Below are 16,300 nucleotides of genomic sequence, written 5' to 3' on the forward strand. Positions count from 1 at the left end.
CTTTCCTCTATTGCTGTGGTTGTGTGGCTATGGTGTTGTGCTTTGGAGAAGGAGGCCTAGGTTGTAGGAATGCTGCCTGATACTTTTTCAGTTTTTTTCAATTCCTTCACAAAGGCACCAATCAAAACATGTTGGAGATAGTGTCCTCAGCACTGTCTATGTAGAATTTCTGGTATCACACTGGGACTCAGATCCTTCTGATGGGTCTATGGCTGATGTGTTATATAAAGAGGTTTATTGATCACTGAGATAAAGAGTTGTCTGTTGTGACTGAAAAAGTTTAGCACAAGGTTATAGTCCAATGCAGATGTAATGATGGCTCCCTACAAACAGGAAACCAGTCTAAGGCATGCTTATAAGACCTACTTGCCTACTTTGGAGCAAATACAGCCCTCTCTTCCTGTACAGTGGTACCTCAGGTTATATACGCTTCAGGTTACATACGCTTCGGGTTACAGACTCCGCTAACCCAAAAATAGTGCTTCAGGTTAAGAACTTTCCTTCAGGATGAGAACAGAAATCGTGCTCCGGCAGCGGAGCAGCAGCAGGAGGCCCCATTAGCTAAAGTGGTGCTCCAGGTTAAGAACAGTTTCAGGTTAAGAACAGTTCTCCGGAACGAATTAAGTACTTAACCCGAGGTACCACTGTACTTGCCTCAACCATGATTTAGCACATCTGTATCACTATTAGCCATGGCCATGATAACTAGGATTCTCTAAACCAGAATTTGTTTGTAACCCTTGCTCTATATCAAAGTTGATTAGCCTTAACTATGGTTGTCACCAGCTGATGAATCTAAACCATGTTTAGAGCAAATAAAGGAGGGAAGGGAGGAATTTACTCCAGAAAGAGAAGGGAAGAAGGAGAATATGCACACATTTTTGAAGCTGGCTCATGGCTTGATAAATCTGCATTGGACCCAAATTGCTTTCCTTGAAGTAAGTTGAACTTGGAAGTGTCCACCCTTGGTTAGAACATATCCATAGATATTTGCTTCTATTACTGATTTACAGTTTGACTATTATATTGTGCAGATGTGGGAAAACTTTGGCAATCCAGATGTTCTTGAGCTGCAACTCCCATTGGCCAAGCTTGCTGGGGCTGCTGGGAGTTGTAGTTCAGCAACAACTAGAGTGCCAAAGGTTCCCCAAACCTGATATGGGAGGGTGCAGATGAAATAAATATACTGATAATAAGCTATGGAAATTGAATCCCCCCCCCAATAAAGTGCCCCATAGTTCTTAAATCTCACAGCTCTCCATTGGTGGGGGGGGGGACACACACACAGTAAATGAACAGTTTTAATCATCCTGTTTGTAAAAATGGTATATGTCGTTATAAAGCAACATTTAGGATTATTACAACTGATGCAAGTTTATTCACTTTAGGCCTACATGAATTTATTGTTGTGTGCGCTGTGGTTTCTGCTCAGGGCCACTGCAGTGTCTAGCCTCCGTACAATACAGAATGGCTCTGCCAATATGCTGGCATTCTATTTAGCCTAACAATCAGGCTTCTAGGGCCTTTCCAGAGGTTTGGCTTTCAACTTTCCCAAGCTACACTCCTGCTCCCTCATGTACCAACCTTCAACTCCTTTCAACTTCCCAAAGCATTTTGAGAAACTGCACCAGACTTTTCCAGCTTCCAGAACAAATCAAAAGTAACATGGAGATGAGCCAGCTGCTGTGAAGCCACAGCTGTCTTCAACAGAATAGAGGAGCAGGCTTGCTTTATCATCAGTAATTATGTCTGAGTGGGTCCAGGAACAAATTCTCATGGGTTCCCTCCTTACACAGGTGTTTCCTATGTAAAAACCTCCATGGAAGAATAGATAGTAAGCACATTATTTGTCTAACTCCCAGTCCCTCCCCCTTGATCTTAGCTCTTAATATTTATTTTATTTGAATGCATTTCTAAACCACTTAATATTTCAAAAATCTCTAAGCAGTGCACACTATGTAGTACATAAAAACAATATTCATTAAAAGAAAAATACAACCAAAAACCAATAAAACAGTATAAAAACATATAAAAGCAAGAAAAACAGATATTTGTGCCTTCTCAGCATCCCATATGTCACACACAAGCACTAATAAACAATCCCATTCTTTCTTCTCATATCTTGCTTGCTAACACACCTACCCAACATTTTTACCATTTGTAGCTAAGCAGCTGGGAGAAGCTGCAAGATGCGACACCATTAAACATTTCATCTTGATTCTACTAGCTGGGACATATCATGAAAGACTAAACAGTTTCAAACAAGGAAAGTACATAAAACAATGTCTTTTTCTTCCTCTGCCCTATTAAAAACCTATTTATTAATTAAATTTATTCCCCATCCTTCCTCACAAAAGATCCCAAGACGACAAACATGGCAGTATTATTATTTTTAGGTTTATTACCATCCCTTCATGAGAAGCTTCCAGAGTGGGTTACAGCAGTATAAAAGACAGCATTAAAACACTTTAAAATGCTTGAAATATGAAGGAATAAATACATTGTTCCACAAAAACGTGACAGAATGACACACAAACTGAATCCCCATAGTGTCTCAAGTGTGTGAATCGTTTAACCTCTGCAAGCATCTGCAATGTTAACTGCATTACTTGCGAACTTAAAATACTATGGATGATATCAAGCTAGGCAGTTCACTCAAGTTCTTAATGAGTTTTAGCTGCACAGTGGAAACGGGATTATTAGAGTTGTACAAATTGGTCTTCCTGTAAATTTATGTAGTGGTAATATTACAATACTGCTAGAGATTTCAGTTGAGCAAAACTGTCCCCTACTAAAATTTCTATACCATTGTAATCTTTGCACCACTTGTCCCTCCCTTGTAATATTAAATGACTGTAGCCTAGCTTTCCACCTTGTTCAGTTCTTCCTCTGAAAAGGAAAAAAAAAATCTGTCAACTATGAACAAGGAAAGAAGGTATGTACTAGAACTAATTTCTCAGAAGTATTTGCTTCACTATGGGCCACTAATATAAAGCCCATAAAGGTTCTCTTTACTGCATAAACTTTGTTAGTTACCGTATTTTTTGCTCTATAAGACTCACCTTTTCCCTCCTAAAATGTGTGTGCGTCTTATGGAGTGAATGCAGGCTGCGCAGCTATCACAGAAGCCAGAACAGCAAGAGGGACTGCTGCTTTCACTGCGCAGTGATCCCTCTTGCTGTTCTGGCTTCTGAGATACAGAATATTTTTTTTCTTGTTTTCCTCCTCCAAAAACTAGGTGCGTCTTGTGGTCTGGTGCGTCTTATAGAGCGAAAAATACGGATTTATATTCTGCTTTCCTACCCAGAGATGATCAAGGCACCTAATACAGTAGACTAAAACCTTACAACAGAACCAACTTACATTAGAATACCCAAAAGCCACATCATAAATATATTTGTTGTAAACTACTATTTTTTTAAAATGAATAGCAATATATATTTTAATAAATAAATAAAGTCAGATTTTGCTACACCTCATCTTATAAGAAGGAATAGCAACAGTGGATATTATCAGCCCAAGGGGCCAGTGGATAATTCTTGCAACTGGTCCATCAGACCCTTTCTTTCCCCATGCTTGACCTTACAGAGAGGAGTTCCTTTTCCTCCTCCTCACTAGGACTGTTTATTACTCAACATTAATGCACCTAGTGTTAGAAACTCAGATACATAGGCTAGGCACCAAATGGGTTCGTAAAGCATTGTAGTCGCCAAAATGGAATGTCTAGTTGCCATTTTGGGGCAAGAAGGCTCTAAAGCAGGCGTCAGCAAACTTTTTCAGCAGGGGGCCGGTCCACTGTCTCTCAGACCTTGTGGGAGGACAAACTATTTTGGGGGGGGGGGGAATGAACGAATTCCTATGCCCCACAGATCACCCAGAGATGCATTTTAAATAAAAGCACACATTCTACTCATGTAAAAACACCAGGCAGGCCCCACAAATAACCCAGAGATGCATTTTAAATAAAAGGACACATTCTACTCATGTAAAAACACGTTGATTCCCGGACCATCCACGGGCCGGATTTAGAAGGAGATTGGGCTGGATCCGGCCCCCGGGCCTTAGTTTGCCTACCCATGCTCTAAAGTCTGACTGTGATTGATTCTCAGTTAAGCATCTGGCTAGTTCAGACGACAACTTTGAGCTAGATAAAGAGCTTTGAGAACTTAAAGTCACTTGATCCAGGGACAGTCCACATATATTTTGACCTATTCTGACCTCTTTTTTTAATGGTGACTGCTCCTGCTCAGGCTACAGAAAAAGCAATTTGATTACAAAAATTCATTCCAATTGAACAGGTAAAATGTAACTGATATAATTCCATAGGATGTGTTTGAAAACAGTCCAAATCCAATGATACCCAGGTGGTGGAGATGTCAGGCACTATCCTGGCACCCAGGCTATTGCAAACAGATCTTAGATTTGTCCCAGGAAAGTAATCATATTGCAAAAGGGCTCCTTCCTTTTCCCTTTGTGGAAGGATCAAATTTAAATTAATCCATATTGTGTTGCTGTATCACTAGAAGTACTCCTACTAAATGTGCTTTTCTCCTCCCGATGATATTAATATTTTGCTGCTTTTAGCTGTAAGTTGTTTCAAGAACTTTTCGGTGATTGGATAAATTCTTCATTAGATCAGGGTATTTTGGAAACAATGGGAATACTTGTTTCTTGTGTGTATTTTATATTTGCAAATTCTCCCAGAGTATTTTTTTCAACTCACCATTAAATATGCCATGTAGTATACCTGTTAATAACTGGGAGAATCTGAAAATTCTTTTAATTACTTGTGATTAGCAAATTATCTGGTTTATGAAACAGGAGTATCTAAATTTGTGCTACTAACTGAAGGTATGGGTAAAAGCTCTTGAAATTGTACACTTCTTTTGAAGTGTAATTTGTTACAGGCACTTAACGGGTATGAGGGTTTATCTGAATGGAATAATCTGATGTGAGGGGCGGGGGGTGGAAGAAATACATAACTGGATGACAAGTGCAAGATGGGCGAGAGGAAACCGGCTTCAATCATTACAAACAATTTAAACTGGGCAAAGGCATGTGCCAAAGCTGTTCCTTACATATTACATATTGGACCTCCAGTAGTTTAACAGACCAAATGACAGAATCAGAAGTTGTGTAGATAGCATAAGCATTGCCAACAATACGGTCACATAAAACATTTACAATAACAAAAAATTGAAACTAGACATTGCTTTGAACAATTTAGGGATATACAAGTCTAAGTATTGTAGTTATGCTTTAAAATAATCTAACAGTTTTTAAATTAGTATAACACAGAATTAAGTTAGCTTCCAAACACTATGGAACATAATGTTATTAATTTTTCTCTAGGGTTAGAAAAATACCCCTAGAATTCACAGAAAAAACTGTGAATTATTCTATTTAATTGAAACTTAATTGAAATACAGTGTCGTGTATTTAACATTAGGTCCTCATGCTTGCAATTTATGTTTCATTACATTCTGGTTTAAAGTACCAGATCCACAATACAGGAAGTTAGAACAGGAATGTACTTTCATAAAATATTTCCTACAGAGAAGATGGAGTATGTTTGCCTTAAAACATATTTTATCTGCAATATTACTAAGTATCTTAGATGAAACAAAAGTTATTTGAATCCAGGATGTTCACATGTGATATGATTCTACCTTTTTGTGCATGTATGTTTATCATATGAGAACTAAGTGGCCCTGGTAGATACAAAAACTTGATAAACTGTACTATCTTAGGTGGAGATTAAAGAGGAAACTGAAAGGTAAGTTATTTTTGAATACCTACAGACACTGCACTTCCTAGCTAAAGCAAATCATGCAAGACAGTTAACCAAACATGAAATCTTTGTAGAAAAGTTATATAACCTGAAAAGCTGTTACATTCTTTGTACAACAAGACAATCACTATTTATGTGTGCACGCTCCAGCAAGTGTTAAAATTCATATGGGATATGAATATGCTAGCAAGAATCCCACGATGTACCAACAATGGCTATAGAAAAGCTGAAAAATGAGTAAGTGGTGCATAAGGTGCTCTGAGAATGGTAAAATGAGTTAATTTTATATTATCAGTATTACTATTATTTCTCATTATTGGATTGAATTTATTAGTTGCTTTTTCACAAAAGTAACCCAAAACAACTTAAAAACCTAGTACATTCATTAAAATGAAGTATAGAAGCCAAAAAAGAATAAGAACCACTATACATACATGAGAGGCCATAAATACCTGAACTACTCCAGACTAAGGGCTAACAACCTGGATAATAGGAAATGTTTTTGCCTGGCACCTGAAAATAGATAGTGATGGTGCCAGGCACGCCTCCCTTGAAAGAGCATTCCACAAGTGCGGAGCCACCACTGAAAAGGCCTGTTCTCATGTTCCCACCCTCTACTCCTTTCTCAGAGAGGACACATTGAGAAGGGACTCAGAGGACAAACACAGGGTCTGAGTTGGTTCATTTTTAAAAAAAAAAAACTGATCTGAACAATTATTTACAAATTAACTGAATTAATCATACACATTCAAGAAAAAGAATAATCTTCCGATAATGTTATTCTAGCCACTTATCATGCCAAATCAGTTTAATACAACCCTGGTGATAGGGTTTTGGCATTACTGCTTTTAAAGAAAAGCATGGGTGAACCCTGCTTAGATATTTTCTGTTTCTGGAACTGTATAGCCTAGATTTAGAAGCCAGGCCAATACATAAAGGACAGACACTGTAGCAGCTGGCTTTGGTCTCTATCTTTGCAAGGAATAAAGGAACAAACGTTCTAAGAAAAATTGAGTTCCACTTCTCCTAATTGCAACAGTATATAATTTACACTAGACAGCTTCTTCATCATTTTAAGTAATGATTTTAAGTTAACTAGGCACTGTACAATATTTCAAGGCACAGATTCCTGCTCATGATCTAGAGAACGTGAGAAAAGAGGGACATGATTGGAGGGATAAAACTTTACACTTGTTGAGTGATTTTACACAGAATCAAAAAGAAGAGAAGCTAAACAACAGGGAAAAGAATCAAAGGAATACAATAGATCAAAAGGGAAATTCAAAAGGAACTTTAAACAATTTAATAAAAGAGGGGCAAATATAAGGACTACAAATGCCCCAAGGGAGAGAATTCAATATATAAAAGGTGACAAGAGAAAGGTTAAAGATAGCAGTTGCCATGCCAGAAAGAATAAACTCGTACCAGAGACCACTACTACAACTTAAGTGCACTACTTGCCTACAAGCAAAGTGACTGTTATTTATTATTGCCATCAAAGGATAATGTAATATGTTTCACTGCTGAGAAAACAAGTCCATGTTCTGATACAGAAAGATCTAATTTACAGAAAGCCATTAGAGAGCAAAATCCTAAGACCAACGCCAGCAGTGGGTTTTAAGCTTGTGAGACAACACTGAACAGGTCAAAAGACAAAACTATAGGATTAACCTATCGTACCTGCAAGCAAAGTACAGAACAGATGGGGAACCTCTGCCACAATGAGGCTGTTTTCCCCCCAACCATGCCCACCTGCCTGGCATCTGATGCAGCAGGTAAAACTATGGCTGCAAAGGAACTACCAGGAGCCTTAGGATGTGCTCCTGATGGTTCCTCTGCAATAAGGGCTTAGATTTAGCACCTTTTAAATCTGACACAAAATTCTAGGCCCACTAATTCTTAGACATGCATGTCAGCCTCTTTCGAGATAACCTGTAGGGTTGATATTTCTGAGGGTGATATTTAATGTTGCACAAGTGGATTTTCCCTACCTCGCTACCCCCACATCCCACCAAATCTGCTCTAAAGTCTTTCAACTCTTCAAAGTAGATTTGGTGGGTTGCAGGTAGAAGAGATGAAGGAAAAGTAGATGTCAGTTTCACTAGTAGACAGACACAATTGGATATTACCCAGCAACTTGCAATTTTATTCGTTTTTCAGTATCCCCAGAGTTGCAAACCTGTGAATTGTTAGGAAAACATTTGACATATTTTCATAGCAGTAAGTTTAACGCTAACTTATCACAAATAACCGTATACCATTTACTAAACTATACTGCTCAACTGTTAATTAATTGTGAACATGTTAGGGACTAACTTTGAATGAGACCCTTGGGGTGTCCCTTTGTTTCTTCATTAATTGAAGACATTTACTGCCAGAAGTGGGGTTTGAATGGATTACTCCCTATTAGTTCTTTGTTTGTTACTGATGATTTACAGAGTGAGACTGCTAGAATACTGGTCATGCTGGCCTTAGAAGCCAACAAGATTCTGCGGACATTATAGGTCAGGAACCACTCCACTCTCCAGCTCAGAATGGAAGTGGTAGCTCATCTTTGTCATACTGTGCTTCAGAGCCACTTGAAGCACTTCTGAAGTACTGTGTAGCTGCAGAGCTAATCTCTCGCCCGCCTCCCCAGCTACAAGTTTGAGAGGTCGCCAGAGGGGAGAGGAATGTTCAATGTAGTAAGGTAATTTATGGGCCTCTGAAAAGGAAGTTCTCCAGGTTGTTGTTATTACAGGTGGTTATTTAAATGATTGCTTTCCCCCAAGGTTTTTAGTTATTTTTATCTTATGTGTAAGCCACCTTGAGTCCATGTCAGGGGAAAAGGCAGGAGACATGGACTCAAGGCGGCTTACAGACAGGATAAAAATAGCTAAAAACCTAGGGAAAAGCATTAATTTTAAAAAATAAACATTAATAAAATTGAAACTATCTATATGATCTATTTTAAAACGTACAGATAATTACAATAAAAACAGCATGGCACCAGCCTTTTCTTTAAAAGTTATGACCTGGTAATTCTACACACTATCTGGGTTCATAGGAAGCAGTTATATGGTGTATGAATTTGAAATATCTGCATCTAAATTTAAACTTAAAGTTTGTCAGATTTGTTCTGCAAAATCCTTACATGCTTCAGCATGTAACAAGACAGTGCTAGTACACTGCTAACATTGCACAGGCTGCATTACACATGTATGTTTTCAAACAAAGTAGTCTCACACTATACAAGTAGTATTTGTGGTATCCCAATGGAAGCCCTAGTCTGAACTATGCTGGGACAAAATATGTTTCAAGGAACCATGAATATGCAAAATAACTGCATCCATATTCAAATTCAGTTGTTTTTCTCCTAGGGAAAATGACACTTCCAAGAAGAAAGTGTTAGCATATCATTGTCCAAATATAAAGGGAAAATAAGGCACAAAAACATTTTCCTGGTTTTGTATTTTATGACAATCTATCATTTTGTTTAAATTCACAGACAAGATACCTGCTACATCTGTCACTCTGGATTCTCTTGCTAAGTTCCAAACATTACTAAGACATTTTCCCCTTCTGACCAGAAGATAGAAATGATGAGAGCTGGGGTCCAACACTTCCTGAAGGACTGCAGTTTCCCCATCTCTATTTTATTGTATTACATATCTCTCTCTCTCTCTCTCTCTCTCTCGATATATATATATATATATATATATCTATAAACCCACACAACATCAAAACAATGTCTCTTATTTAACTGGGATAAACCCCACATTTTCTTCCAGGTATTTGTCTATTTCTTGTTAGTTTCTTCTGTAGAATAAAAAAACAGAAATACGGTAACAACTTCTCTACTCAACCCTTTAACAATTTGGAATTTTAAAAGAAGTTTAATGACTCACTTTCCTATAAACTAAACTTACTCAGTTGACTCCAGAATTGCCCTCATGGGAGTTCCACTCACACAAGAGGAAGAGGGCAGGGATGCAATTTTCACCAATTCTTCCTCCCCTCTGCAGCCACCTGCAGTGTTAGAAACTCAGATATACAGTGGTACCTCTGGATACGAACGGGATCCGTTCTGGAGCCCCGTTTACATCATGAGCAGAACGCAACCCGCGTCTGCGTGTCATGATTCGCCGTGTCTGTGCATGCGTGTGAATTCATTCTGAGCGTCTGCGCAAGCAGCGAAACCCGAAAGTAACCCGTTCCGTTACTTCCGGTTTGCCGCGGGACACAACTTGAAAAGATTTAACCTGAAGCAACTTTAACCCAAGGTATGACTATATAAGCTAATCTCCAAATGGCACACCTTAAACCTAGGTTATGGTGCTACAACATTTGTCCAGGCACCTTTTTTTTTTTTTGCAATGAAATTTATATTATTATTATTATTATTATTATTCATTTCTACACCACTCTATGTTTTAAAGAAAAAAAAGCTCAAAGCAGGTTCCAACACATTAAAACATCAAATAAAACAATCCAGAATAAAACAAAATCAAGCTTCCAAGAAAATATTTCATATCCTTCTCTAAGTGATATTTTGCTTTCCCCATATTTATTTACCTGCTTAATTTATATAGCTGCCCCACAGCAGAAGTACTCTAGGAAGCCAGAGTGGTATAGTGTGGTACAGTGTGTTGGACTAGGACATGGGAATTCAGGGTTCAAATCCCCACTCAGTCATGAAGCTCACTAGGTGACCTTGGGCCAGCCACTATTTTTTGACCATTTAAGGCAGAATAATTCTAAGTGGGGATCCCTTTCCTAATGTACATAAGTCAACAAGGTTCCAGACATTGTCTTGTCTGCCTCTCTAGTACAGAAATCTACACTTCCAGCAATTTTCTCACCCAAAGTCAGCATGGAGGAAAAGAGTTTTTGTCTACTGTATAGATAACTTGGGTGACTTGGGATAACTTGGACTTGGGATAATCCCAGCATACAGAAGAGAAGCTCACCTCCCTTTCTCCACAAAGGAGGAAGGAAAGGAGTAGTTTCTCTCGCATTCCACTGGATCACTGTATAAGGTAACAGCAGTCAAGATACTGTTCGTACCATCCACTGAAGTCTACTGCAAGGGCAAACAACTTTCACTTCTATGAGTTCTCTGCAATTGCCACTGGTCTCAAGAAAGCATGTGGTGGTGGCAACCACAAACAGATCTGTGAACTCCTAGTAGCAAACAAACTAAACAAAATTATTTCAAACATTTCTTCATCACAGTGTTTTGCAATTAAAGCAGATCTCTTGGATTATTCTTTGTAAAGCAACAGACCTTATAAAATAGCACACAATAGCTTTGTGTAAGTATTTTGTTTCTGTTATTGCATTAGAGTTATGTAAGAAGATGGAAGGGGGTGGAGAGAAAAAAATAGGGCAATGGCAGGTTAGATAGGTTATGAAAGTACCATTTCTTTAAAGAAATGCTTGTTTACATACTCTAACAATCAGTTCTAGAGATAAACATCCCATAAGTATTTCCTTCCTTCCTGCTTTAACTTACTTGTAGTGCATGTACTCTTAAAAGCATTCCTATTCTAATCCTGTGTTTGCTTCTACACAGTTGGCAAGAAAAGTAAAACATTACTACATTCTTAACTAGGTTACAGCACATTGTCTGCAAGAACAATTGAGCTCTCAACCAATGCATGATAGTACTACAGTATTTGTCTTCAGGCTGTTTGTGTAGAAACACCACCACAAATGGCTGATATTCCTTCATAGTATTATATTACAAAAAGACAGCACTGAAAACAATTACAGCCTCTCTTATTCATTACATCAGTGATTTGCATGGTGGCAGAGGTCATTTTTTATAATAATAAAAAAATAATTGAGCAGGGAGTTGGTAAAGAGAAGGAATGTATATATAAACTAAATAAATGTTAGCATACACTCTTCACAAGCAGGATTAAAGATATTTCACACAACCTGTGCCACATAGCCAGTGTATACACCTTTAATGACTAAATTTTAAGACAAGAGCAACAGCACATGTCCATTTGTCCTTAGTACTTTATGTTTTATTTTTATGTGTCTATTATGTGTCTTTCAGATATAAAAAAGAAAGCAGCAATAACAATAGGATCAAGAGCATAAAGCATTCATCAATTCATTCACTGTGCTATCCATCAGATTTGCAGATTATCCAAAGTTGTTTTCTACTACTACAAAAAAAAAAATTGTACCCCGCCCATCTGACTGGGTTGCCCCAGCTACTCTCAACAGAATATACGAGAACACAACAAAAGATCACACATTAAAAGCTTCCTGATACAGCTGACTCATATGTCAGTAGCAGATCACATCCATGTTCCATGTTAGTAACCAATTTTTATTTTATTTTTAAAATTTATAGACTGATTGTCTATATATGGATCTAGATTAATTATCTGATTGGTGGCTTTATCTGTCTCTATAATGACTGCAACCCAGAATGTCTGAATGAATATACACTGCCACCAGATATTAAAAAATGTTCCCATCGCACACATCCTCTTCCACATGCCAGACATATGAAATTTCCTAACATTTTCTAAAAGAAGATGGGGCACAAGTGGCTATCAATAGACATTTATGGAGGAATCAGAAACCCAACAATGCATTTATACTGTATTAGTTTTTATACTGGAAAGCTGCATATACTGAACCAAACCTTATAAAAATTTGACTCAAAGACTGAAGACTGCTGCTTCTATCAAATGCCTCCTATAGTGGAATATATGTTGCAAGCACTGCCTCTGATATTAGATAGTTAATATATTCATCAATAAGAGTTGTTCTATTGAAGTACACTTATAATTTAGCATGAGTGGCTATTTGTGAAGTCGAGGGAAACGTGTAATAATTCCCATCATACATACTGTGAAGGCCAAAGGAAATATATAATAATTCCCATAACAAATAAATTACTACAGTTTTTCATGCTGTCCACTGGCATACTGTGCTAATCAATATGTAGTTATTAAGAGCACTATGTGATTAAAATGGGGTAAGATATATTTAACACATATTTGCACATCCACTGTTTCAGGATTTTCAGTTGATCACAAACCTATAATATATGAGTTTTGATACCATGCATTCATTCACACAAAGGGACTAATTGTCTTGGAATTCATACAGATGCTCCTAGGGAGTATCAATAAATCTTAATAATAAAGGCAACTTACTAAGCCATAAGCAGGAATGTGAAACTATATTTTTACCTACTTTACGATGCCTAGATTCAAGCGTGTTCAAGTCAAATTATATTTATCATCAGGTTGCCAATAAGGGCTGCAGCACTTGTGCAACTTCAAGCAATAGCAAAACAGCAAGCTGGGAACAGAAATGGGAGTTTCCAGACTGATACCCTTGAACATGAACCAAAAAAGACAACACTGCCTCCTTCACTTAAGGGAACAGCCAGTAGCCCCATCAGTCAGAGCTTGTGGCATTTGTTCTAAAAATAATTTCAGTTCCTCAGAAGTACCTCTGTAGAGCTCTATCACACAATTAAAAATTTCACTGCTTACTTTTATCCACTGAAGCACTACCTTCAACATCACTTTACAGATCACATTCATTCTAATAAAACATTGAATTAACAGAAGCAGAAAAACAACCACCCTTGCTTACTGACCTATTATTCTAGTTAGTGTTACCCTTACAGTAGTAAAGGTATACTATAAAACATTCTTTAAACATGATATAAAGGGAAACAATGAGTTCTTTTCTAAAAGTTTAGAGCTGAAATTTTAAACAATATGCTAGCCATTTGCAAAAAGGCAGACAGTTAAATTATGACACAGTGAAACAGAAGAAAAGGTACTAGAGGATATATACCACAGAGCCTGGCAACTTCTTCCACAGTACAGGGCAAAAAGGAGATGAGTCACAGCGCTAAACATGCTACGGGGTGAGCTCCTGACTAGCCAGCTCTTTATTTTTCCTTCTGTGCACATGTATCACAACTATTAATCAAAGCTCTGACATGCAACAGAATGAGGTCTGAAGCAGGATATGCAGAATTCAATGCTGCCACAGCATACTGAATGAACAAACTATTCGCTCTCTTATACTACAGCTGTCAGCGACCAAAGCCATACGGCAGCTAGTCCTCTCGATGGAGTGGCAAAAGTTTGCAGCTTTTTGTTTTAGCCAAACTATACTTTCACAAAAGGGCAGAAGTTACTTCAACCTCTTAAGAAACTCATATGAGAATCAGGGAGGAAGCAAAGTGGGCATTTTCCAAAAAGTAGGTTCCGGTCATGATTTTTTTTAAATAACATCTGAACCTCTTTATAACAGAGTGATCTATTTTATTTCAACTCTTTCAAACCAATCCTATGAACATTTATTTGGGATTAAGCTCTGCTGAACACAGTGAAACACAGTGAGTAAACATATATATTCCAGACAAGTTTTTAGATGCTAAAAGCATTGGCCAATACAGAGAGAGTAAGCATGTACAGAATCAGGCTGTGCCAAGATTGATATGACCAAAACTATAATGTTATGGTACTAAAATGCTAAATGCCTGACTATATCCATTCTGAAGTATGAAATACACTGTAACTTTCATTTTACACACATATCGTAAGAAACTGAAAAAGAGCACTCAGCACTTTCGAAAGTGTTTATATTTAACACCGACAGGGTTTTAAGTTGTTACAGAGTGAAGACTGCACTACATTTCTTACATTTTCAACAACATGTGAACTGCATAGTTCCATACTTCAGAACTCCATGGCTTGCTATAATCACAATATCTGATCATGAATCTTTCATCTGACATAAGACTTGCATATATAAAGAAGAATGAGTGCTGCATATTTTTAAAACAAATAGTCTTTAGATGAAAAAAACTATTCTTTCACTTTCATTATCAAAAGAAATCTTAATGTAAAAAAACAGATTTGGAATCAACTCACCAATTCTCTGAAAAACAACTATTTTATCAAGAGAAGACAGCCATGGAGCTTATTTCCAATTTAAATTGTATGAAACATTTGATTTTAAGTTAGTGTTTCTAGCACTGCTGATGTAGCTTTCCACATCCCTCAAGAAAGGCCTTATTCAACAGAGGAAGTAGCTTACAATATTTAATAACAGATATGGTAGGTAGTACTTATTATTCAAGTACTGTGCAATATTCCATTTTCAGTTATTCAGTAAGTGCCTCTAACAGGTTTGTAAAGCCTTGAAAGCCAGATTTGGCCTTTGATAAGGGGCTTGTTCTGGATGTTTAGATAATATGCTACACCAGGTTCTGTGTTCGTGGACAGTACAGATTTAAAAATAAGGAACGCATTATTAATATTTTTTCCATCACATTCTCTTTAAGACACTGACCACCAGCTGTCAGCACCTTTCAGTTAAGGGGCACATGTCATGCAAACACTTACTGCATCCAACAGTGAAAGGCTGTTTTAAATTTCTTTCTGCATCTTGCAGCAATTTTTTTGCTGCAGCTATTCCTTCCCAAACATACCCCTTCAAGCAGCCCACAAATATCAATTCAACGGGGCTCGTACGATAAAAGTAAACTGAATCTATTGTTTAACCCCAACTGATTAAATACAACTGCTTAGTGGAGCTTCCCGCCCCACTTCATACTTTCCTATGGAGAGCAAATGCCCCCTATTCCTCCACCAAACTACCAAGGGCTGGCCCAGGCAGACATGTCCTCAATCCCCACGGAAAGGGTGTTGCAGAAAAACTCCAGCATACCAGATTTATATTATGCTCTCAGCACAGTTCACGGAGGGTTTACCAAAACCGAACCAACACACATTAGCCGGAGGGCAGAAAACAGCCTGCAGTCGAGGTCTGGAATCGGCTCCAGTCCTCGCACCGAGGCAGACATAACCCTCCGCCGGTTCCTCACCCCCCCGCCCCCCCGCCCGCCCCATTAGTGCTTTTACCTTCATGATGAACTCAGGCTGCAGTAGAAAAACCCGAAAGAGGTTGAGCTGCCGAGGCTGGACCTGAAATTTAAAACAAAGCACTAAGCCACCGCACCACCCCTTTTCCGCGGTCCGCGAGGGAAGCATTTCTGCACGAGCTTCTCTCCCCCCCCCCAATACTCCCCCCTCCCTCACCCCCTGCCTCTCCTATTCCCTCTACGCAGGCCCCTCTTTTCTCCACCGCCACAAACCACGACCTCGCCGCTCCAGCTCCCGCTTCCTCTCGGAGCCTCACACACGGCGGCTCGGCTTCCCCCTCACTCGCTGCCTTTGACGCCATTTCTGTCAGAGGAGAAACTTGCCACAACAACAACCGCTTCTTAACCCCCCCCCCCGCTCCGTCCCCGTCCCTCCTCCTCTACGTCCGCTCCCCCTCTCCGGGTACCGCCTGAGGGGGAACGAGCCCTTCGCCTTCGGCTCTCTGGGAGCGGCTCCTACACCCCTAGCAGTCTCCCCCCACAAACAAAAAAGTGGGGAGGGGGTGTTGCTGAATAAGGGAGACGAGAGAGGCAGGTTGCGGGGTGTCCAGCCAGGACGGAGAGGCGCTTTCTCGTCCATGCAGACACAC

General features: G+C 38.8%; 1 protein-coding gene across 7 annotated transcripts in view; it reads right to left on the minus strand.

The window, feature by feature from the left end:
• ARID4B (AT-rich interaction domain 4B) overlaps positions 1-16,300 on the minus strand; it is an 86,688-nt gene that overhangs the window by 69,523 nt on the left and 865 nt on the right. For 5 of the 7 annotated variants that reach the window (XM_080997639.1, XM_080997638.1, XM_080997641.1 and 2 more), the window contains exon 2: positions 15,691-15,753. In XM_080997639.1, coding sequence (XP_080853765.1) covers positions 15,691-15,696 — 6 coding nt within the window. In that variant the 5' untranslated portion in view covers positions 15,697-15,753. Of the gene's footprint in view, positions 1-15,690; positions 15,754-15,923; positions 16,028-16,300 lie in introns of those variants that run through there. The other 2 variants (XM_080997640.1, XM_080997642.1) reach the window with 2 other exon arrangements.

This window comes from Podarcis pityusensis (assembly GCF_964106645.2).
Source record: "Podarcis pityusensis genome assembly, chromosome: 3".
Lineage (NCBI taxonomy): Eukaryota > Metazoa > Chordata > Lepidosauria > Squamata > Lacertidae > Podarcis > Podarcis pityusensis.